This window comes from Homarus americanus, unplaced genomic scaffold (genome assembly GCF_018991925.1).
Source record: "Homarus americanus isolate GMGI-L3 unplaced genomic scaffold, GMGI_Hamer_2.0 scaffold31322, whole genome shotgun sequence".
Taxonomy (NCBI): domain Eukaryota; kingdom Metazoa; phylum Arthropoda; class Malacostraca; order Decapoda; family Nephropidae; genus Homarus; species Homarus americanus.
The window spans coordinates 1-9,112 of NW_024754021.1; the positions used below are offsets into that span (position 1 = coordinate 1).

General features: G+C 45.4%; 1 protein-coding gene across 1 annotated transcript; it reads left to right on the forward strand.

The window, feature by feature from the left end:
• Positions 1–267: 267 nt before the first annotated feature.
• LOC121855675 (putative uncharacterized protein DDB_G0282133) lies at positions 268–1,326 on the forward strand. Its single transcript, XM_042350747.1, has one exon. It carries the CDS (start codon positions 268–270, stop codon positions 1,324–1,326), a length of 1,059 nt encoding a protein of 352 aa, XP_042206681.1.
• The last annotated feature ends 7,786 nt before the right edge of the window (positions 1,327–9,112 follow it).

Sequence of the window (9,112 nt, forward strand, 5' to 3'; positions counted from 1 at the left end):
CAAACAAAGACTACTCTCTAGAACAAACTTCACCACTCACAGAACAGTATGAAGAACACTCATATCAATGAAAAAAGGAGAAAAGAACACCGATAATAATATGAAAGAAGAAAGAAGAACACTTATGACATTATGAAGGAAATAAGAACACTCATAACATTGTGAATAACATAACGAAGAACAAAATCACAGTCTCTCATTAGGTTAATGGGGATCAGCGCTCATAGAGTTATTGATGTAACTGTCTTGATCATAACACAAAACAATATGAAGAACATGAAGAACAATATTAAGATGATGAAGAACATGAAGAACAATATTAAGATGATGAAGAACAGGAAGAACAATACAATTATGATGAAGAACAATATTAAGATGATGAAGAACAGGAAGAACAATATTAAGATGATGAAGAACAGGAAGAACAATACAATTATGATGAAGAACAATATTAAGATGATGAAGAACAGGAAGAACAATATTAAGATGATGAAGAACAGGAAGAACAATACAATTATGATGAAGAACAATACTAAGATGATAAAGAACAGGAAGAACAATACAATTATGATGAAGAACAATACTAAGATGATAAAGAACAGGAAGAACAATACAATTATGATGAAGAACAATACTAAGATGATGAAGAACAGGAAGAACAATACAATTATGATGAAGAACAATACTAAGATGATGAAGAACAGGAAGAACAATACTAAGATGATGAAGAACAATACTAAGATGATGAAGAACAGGAAGAACAATACAATTATGATGGAGAACAATACTAAGATGATGAAGAACAGGAAGAACAATACTAAGATGATGAAGAACAGGAAGAACAATACTAAGATGATAAAGAACAGGAAGAACAATACTAAGATGATAAAGAACAGGAAGAACAATACTAAGATGATGAAGAACAGTACTAAGATGATAAAGAACAGGAAGAACAATACAATTATGATGAAGAACAATACTAAGATGATAAAGAACAGGAAGAACAATACAATTATGATGAAGAACAATACTAAGATGATGAAGAACAGGAAGAACAATACTAAGATGATAAAGAACAGGAAGAACAATACAATTATGATGAAGAACAATACTAAGATGAAGAACAGGAAGAACAATACTAAGATGATGAAGAACAGGAAGAACAATACAATTATGATGAAGAACAATACTAAGATGAAGAACAGGAAGAACAATACTAAGATGATGAAGAACAGGAAGAACAATACAATTATGATGAAGAACAATACTAAGATGATGAAGAACAGGAAGAACAATGCAAAGATAATAAGAACAATTGACTATTAATTATCAGTATAGCATGTCGTCTCTATTTTGTTTGCAGTATAATGTATGTGTGTGGATATGTCCGTGTTGTATAATGTATGTGTGTGGATATGTCCGTGTTGTATAATGTATGTGTGTGGATATGTCCGTGTTGTATAATGTGTGTGGATATGTCCGTGTTGTATAATGTATGTGTGTGGATATGTCCGTGTTGTATAGTGTATATGTGGAATGTACGTTTTGATGTGAAACCTAACCTAACCTAACCTAACCTAACCTACAGTACTGTATATTTTTAGCGTCTTGGGGGTGTAAATACGTCTTTTGCCTAACTGTAGGTGAGCGGCTCTGTGTCAGGTGGTGGACTGATGGCCTCTCTCTCTCTCTCTCTCTCTCTCTCTCTCTCTCTCTCTCTCTCTCTCTCTCTCTCTCTCTCATGGTCCTCCTAGTCTCTCTCTTTTATTTTCTCTCTCTTAATCCAAAACAGCCCACACCACTCTTTCTCTCTCTGACTAAAGTCTGCCATGGTCCAACACACACACACTACTACTACTACTGTCACTACTGTCACTCGGAATCGAGTATGACGATCATCCAGTTATTATACAATGATATGAGTTATTTAGGATGTACACCTAGGTTGGTGAGGTCTGAGGTGACCGACAGGGTCAATCACAGATGATGCATACGTGTGGGGGGGGGGGTTACATCTAGTGCGGGAAGGGTGGCGGCAGCGTCTTTCCGGAGTTGGCGCTTGTCTGCCTCGGTATGCAGTCGGGCTAACTCGAAAGTATTGACACCTTCTTGTGTGGTGATCCTCCAAGCGTTACAGTGTGGAGTAATTGTCTCCGAGGTGAGGGGGTCGATTTGGCACATATAATATTCGTTAGGTGACTGTAAAGTAACTGCTTTGGAAGTCTACTGTCGTCCATGCGTGTAACATGGCCAGTCCAACGTACAGTAGTTGTTCATGGATAATGGTAGCCTCGATGCTCCTGCAGTTGGTGTCAGCATGAGTACTGGCATTTCTTCTTTTGTCTTCCCAGCAAACTCTGAGGATGGAACGTAGACTACATTGGTGAAAGTTTTCAAGTTCCTTGAGGTGCCTCCTGTATGTGACCCATGTCTCTCTGCCATATAGCAAGGTGGGCAGGACCAGTGCCCGACACAAGTGTAACTTTGCTGATAGCTTCAGCTCTCTACAGCTGAAGACACGGGTACGGAGTCTGTCAAAGGCTTGAGATGCACATCTGATGTGATAGTGAATCTCTTCATATATGTCCGCGGTGGTGGACAGGTGGGAGCCGAGATACTGAAAGTGGGTAGCATTAGAGAGGGTAGTGCCGTTAAGCTGGATGGATGGTGGAAGTGTGGCTGAACCAGGGGCAGGCTGAAAGAGAATCTGAGTCTTACTTACATTCACCTTAAGGCCGAAATGTGCATACGCATCTGCATAGGTGTTCAGGATCTCCTGTAGGTCTCATTCAGTGTGAGCGACAAGGGTGAGGTCGTCTGCATACTGAAGTTCAGAAATGGAAGGTGCCGACACCTTTGTTCCTGCCTGGAGTCGTCTTATGTAGAAGAGATCCTTCATCCGGTACTCGATGCACAATTCGTCTGCTAAATTGGCACTGGCACGAGTAAGGAAGGCAGCCAAGAAAATGGAAAAGAGAGATGGTGCAAGTAGACATCTTTTTTTTACCCCCATTTGGATGAGGAAGAACTCAGACTGGGTACCATTGTGTAGGACAGTGCCGTTCATGCCATCGTGGTGTTGCCTCACAATAGCAATGAATTTGGTGGGTAGCCAAAACGGCTGAGGGTCCAACAGAAGGCTTCCCTGTTGACTGAATTGAAGGCCTTGGTTAGGTTGATGAAGGCCATGTACAAGTCAAGACACTGTTCTCTGCACTTTTCCTGCATTCGGCGGGCAGCAAAGATCATATCAGTGGTGCCACGTGATGGTCTAAAGCCACATTGAGATTCTGGGAGGAAGTTTTCCACCTCAGGAAGAAGTCTGTTTAGGAGGACTCGGGCGATAATCTTGCCAGCTGCAAAGAGCAGCGATATCCCACTGTAGTTGCCAGAGTCTGACCAGTCTCCCTTGATCTTATAAATATTGACGATGGAGGCGTCTTTAAGGGCTTGGGGATTTCCTCTTTTTCCCAGAATTATATTTTCCAGGAGAGAGAGGAGACGGCTAGTAAGCAGAGATTCTCCTATTTTATACACCTCGACTGGGATTCTATCAGGCCCTGAGGCTTTGTTATTTTTCATCTGTTTGATGGCAGTAACTACCTCATCCAGGGATGGAGGATAACTGAGGTGGGTCAGCTCTAGATGTTGAGGGACCTCCTGGGTAGTCAGGACATCCACATCGGTGTTCCAGTTGAGCAGCGAATGGTAGTGCTCTTTCCAGCGCTGATGGATGCCTTTTTCGTCTTTAATTAGGGAGTTACCATCGAATGAGTGAGGGGGGGCTGTGCCATGAGTGATTGGCTCATAAAATTTTTAAGTGGAATTGAAAAATTCGTGCATCTTGTGCTGATCTGCAAGTTTTTGCAAATCACATGCTTTATTTTTAAATCAGTCATTCTTTAGTTGCGAAGTTCGTACTGGGCTGCCGCTTTCTTCTTGCAAAAGGTGTCAGCCTTAGTCCAAGACTGAGGGTTGTTCTGCTAGTCAGTTAAAGCAGCACGTTTATCATCAATGAGTACAGTACATTGGTTGGTTTCCTGGTCATTTTCATCACACCAGTCCTGGTGTATTCTTTCTATCTGACCGAGGGTTTCTCTGCAGGTTTTTGTCATGACAATTTCAAGAATACCCCATTTGGCACTGGGGTTTGTGTTGTTTGTTGTCGGGTTGTTTATCAACCCATGTTCGAGCTGCTCTCTGAAAGCATGTGCTTTGTGCTACCACTGGATCCTCCAGGCGCTTAATGTGAAAACCTCTTCTGGAGGCTTGTTGCCTTTGCCATTTTGGGGCGACGTGAAGTGAGAGTTTGATCAGTGTCACAGTGGTCTGAGCTATACATTGCTCGGGTGATGAGGACATCTCGGCGATCTCTTTCTCTGAAACTGATGTCAGTGTTTGGATCGTGGATGTTCCCACGAACCCTTGAGCTTGTCGGCCTGCATAAACAGTGTATTGGTGTTGGTGAGGTTGTGTGCAGCACACTTGCTGAGGAGTAGGCCGTTGGGATTACACTTGCCTAGCCCATTTCTCCCTATGGTTCCCTGCCAAATGTCAGCATCTCTGCCAACTCTGGCATTGAAGTCACCAAGGAGCACAACCTTATCTTCTCTAGGGATAGAGGTTAGCACTCTGTCAGGGTCGGCATAAAAGGCCTTGATGTCATCCTCTGCATCTAATGCTGGGGCGTATGCACTGATGAAAATGGCATGACGTGAGCGTTTCAATGGGACTCTGAGCGTCATGAGGTGATCGTTGATCCCAACAGGCATTTCAGTTAGCCTGTGTAGGATGCGTTGGTGGATGGTAAAGCCAACTCCATAAATGCAGTTTCTCTCTGCAGCAGGCTTACCCTTCCAGAAAAAGGTATAGCCAGAACCCCGTTCTGTGAATTGACCCTCGTCTGGGAGCCGGGACTAACTAATGGCTGCTATGTCGATTTTATACCGAGCCAGCTCTTTTGCCACAAGGATGGTTCTTCTCTCAGGATGCGCATTTGTGCAGAGTTGTGACTAGAGACTCCCGGCAGTCATCTCTGCCTGTCCTCGTCGCCACTTCGCCACTTGTCCGTCGCCATAGGACTTTTTGGGGTAAGGGGGTTAGGATGATGATGGCTGCGTGTGAGTTTATTTATGTGATGAGGCAGGAGCGCAGTGGTGCAAGTGTTGCAACGACTGGGGAGAGGGAGAGTTGCAATGGACTGCCGATAGCCCAGTTTGTTGGGTTTCGCCTTAGTAGCCTGTCCATCATGCATTGCCTTCGTCCGCCGGTGTAGTCGTTGGGTTCCCATGGAAGTCACCTCTTCCGCCTGTATAGCCGTTGGTGTCGTGTTGGGGGTCTGTAAACATGTCTGCTTGATGCGGGGCTCCATCGCAGATTTTTCGTTCTGGGTTTAATCCGCAAGGCAGCGGAGCAGTATTTGGTAGGTGCCAGGATGTGTCCACGTGCTAGTTGGCCCATGCACCGTCCCTCTGGGGCCCACTGCTACTCCGAGATCTCCTGCTGGTCTAGCTTGGGCCCTCGAGGCACCCAATTACCGTGTGTTGTCACGAGGAGGCACAGCAGGACTAGATGGTGAAGAGGCTGTGTACTGGCAGGGAAAGACTTGTGCAAGTTGCTTCCCTGTTCACCACGAGGGCTAGCCAGCGGCGGTAGCTGAAAGCGAGAGGAAGCAAGCAGTGCTTACACCTTAACACTAACATAATGCTGCCACACTAGACGCATTACACCACCTTGTGCGCGCGCACACACACACACACACACACACAACTATGCAGACAATCACCTGAGATAATGTCCAGCAGAGTCGCATGGCTTGTTATGCTACACGTACGTTGTGTGAACAGTTAACAGGTGTGTGTGTAATAATCCTCTCTGTTACTCGATATTGGTCAAACTTCATGTAAATCGATGACGGGGGGAAGATGAGGGGATGAGAAAGAGGCAGAGGGAAGGAAGAAGAGAGAGAGGGGATGAAGGAGAGGAAGGGGAAGAAGAGGAAAAAGGAAGAAAAGGGGAAGAAAAAGGAAGGAAGGAGAAGAAGGAGAGGGAGGAGGGGTGGAGGAAGGAGAGGAGGAGAAGAAGGAAGGAGGGAGGAGGGTGGAGGGAGGAGAGGGAGGGTGGAGTAAGGGGGAGGAGGGTGGAGTAAGGAGAGGAGGAGTAAGGAGAGGGAGGAGGAGTGGGAGAGGGAGGAGGGGGTGGAGGAAAGAGGAGGAGTGGAGGAGGAGGAGGAGGAGGAGGAGGAGGGAGGAGGAGGAGAGGGAGGAGGAGGGTGGAGGAAGGAGGGAGGAGGGGTGGAGTAGAGGAGGGAGGAGTGGAGGGAAGGAGAGGGAGGAGAGAGAGGAGTGGAGGAAGGAAGGAGAGGAGGAGGGGTGGAGAGGAGAGAGGGAGGGAGGAGGGAGGAAGGAAGGAGAGGAGGTGGAGGAGAGGGAGGAGGGGTGGAGGAAGGGAGAGGGAGGAGGGGTGGAGGAAGGAGAGAGGAGGAGGAGGGTGGAGTGGAGGAAGGGAGGGAGGAGTGGAGGAAGGAGAGGGAGGAGGGGTGGAGGAAGGAGAGAGGAGGGGTGGAGTAAGGAGAGGAGGAGGGGGTGGAGGAAGGAGGAGAGGGAGGAGGGTGGAGGAAGTTCTATCTCAATGGGTTAAGTGAATTGCTTTATACAATTATTATTCATAACATCTCTCTCTCTCTCTCTCTCTCTCTCTCTCTCTCTCTCTCTCTCTCTTCTCTCTCTGTGTGTGTTCACACAAATATCATATACTGTTTGGGTCAATATGTTAATTATATTTTTTGGGGGTCAGGTTTATAATAATAGTATGTAACGTGCATCAATAATAATAATAATAATAATTGGTCAGCAGCATTAGTGTATACAACAAGGAGGAAGCATTACGTGAGTCGAGGGCGCCATAATTATTACAATGATCCAAAATGTAAATATATTATAATTGTTTGTATGTATATAAACATTTTCCAGCCAACAGTCTGCATGTTTTAGAGAGTCCATTGTGGTGTGGAGGATCGCCCTGTGAGCCCATTATGGTCAGGGTTATATTAGTGGCCCAAGTATGGATACAAAGCTTTAACAGACGCGCCTGTAGGTCAGGTTACCCTGGGTGGGGGACGCCTGTGTTGTAATGATCTGCTCTCCCAGTAACGTGGATTACCTCTTCTTTCATACATACCCGCGCTGGTTCCTCCTCCTCCTGCCCTGTCCCCCACAACCATGTAAGTGCCATTGTACCAGGCATTGTGTTCCTCCTGCTGTCTGTCTGTGCTAACACTTTTTGCTAGCTCTCTCTCTCTCTCTGACACACACGCACATATCCATCCTTCTCATTCATTATCATGTACGAATATGTTATTTTTTTTACTGTATTTAGCTTGTTGTTATTGTACCTTAAGTCATCTATTCATATTTACCATTGTTATAGACTATGTGCTTAGTGCGTTCTAACAACAACTTAGTTCACAATATAACTCACTCTACCGGATACACCCTTCTCCCCTCAGCATACATCAGTTCATCATTTTATAATTATAATGTATTCTCAGTTGTTCTTGACGCTCATTTCTTCCTCTACAATGTCCCATCTCTGTATAGTCCTCTCACTCTACTGTTCAGTAAACTCTTACTTTTGAAAACTGGCTCAGTCTCATCAGTGTGTGTCAGTCAGGGAACACAACACATCCGGCGGCTGATTCACTGCCTTACTTGTGCTCTTTGTTTGTGAGAACATCATAATGAAGGAAGTGTTGTTCAGAGGTTATTGTGAGTTAGCAGAGAGAGATAATGTATGTGACGGTGACCACCACTACTACTTTCTCACACCTCTACTGTTGCCTTCACCCCAGATGCTTCACACATTGTTTGTCCTCATTGTAATAATCACACACACGATCCCACAATTTGTCCTCCTTCTCCTCTTCTTCACCATCACCACAGAATCCCCATACCCTCTCTCCCATGGTAGGTTTGTGTCGCTTACGAGTGGGTTTATGTCCACTCCAGAGATACATTGTTCAGTCTGCATCTGTACCAACTGAAGCTATACTGAGGTGGGCTGATTGTGGTCCGAAGTAGTGACACGTCTCTCTCGCTCTCTCCCTGCACCCCTGCTACACAGCAATCTTCTCTCCCTGCCAGTATTCCCTCCTTGCTATACCCCCATCTCCCTCTCCCTGCTAATGAGACTTTTTACACCCTGTACACTGTCCTGTATCAAATCTTAGTTCCCAGACTACTGAGAGCCCGGGGAGTACAGTCTACTGACGGACTACAGTACACCTTCCTTAATGACTCTCCTCTTCCTCTGACCACCTGCTCATCTCCTCCTGTACACGGACACACACACACACACACACACACACACACACACACACACACACACACACATAAAATGTTGCGCATCAATGCTTTGTACAGTGCTGATGATAAAATACTTGGTACAATGATGGTCACTTGCTTTGCAACACGCTGGTCCACCGCTTATTGCTATGCAGTCCCCTACAGTGGACCGTAACATGCTGGCTGTCAGCTTCTCTGTTCAAGAAGAATTTTAGCGCTGCCTTTGTAACCTTCAAGACCAGTGACTATGTGCAGATAAATCCTTTTATAGTTCTCATGGAACCTTTGGTGTTGTATAGGCGGTCGAGTGGATACAGAGCTTGACTCCTGTTCCACGGGTCGGCCGTTCGATCCCCGGGTACTCCCAGTTTAACCAACTGTAAATGCGGTCGAGAGCAATACCGGCCGTGCTGCCTCCCTTTGTACCGAAGGCTTAGTATACTGTACAGTATCCACACGTCCCTAACGGGCAGTCATGCCTATGGGACCCACTTTCACTACTCCAGTAACGTTGGTGTGTCGGTGTACATAGTTCTGGTCAACACGTTTATCAGAGCTGCTGTTTTATCCATTACATGTATAGGGTACATAGTGATGTTACAGCGTCAGCCTCCCGCCCAGTGGTCACAGTCTGGTATCACCAAACACTAATTACTACTACTAATTATGACAATAACAATAATTAATAATAATAATAGTCAACTTCGCTTCAGTGTGTGTGTGTGTGTGTGTATTTAATGCTTTGGCTGCGTGACTGCTCCAGCAAGTGT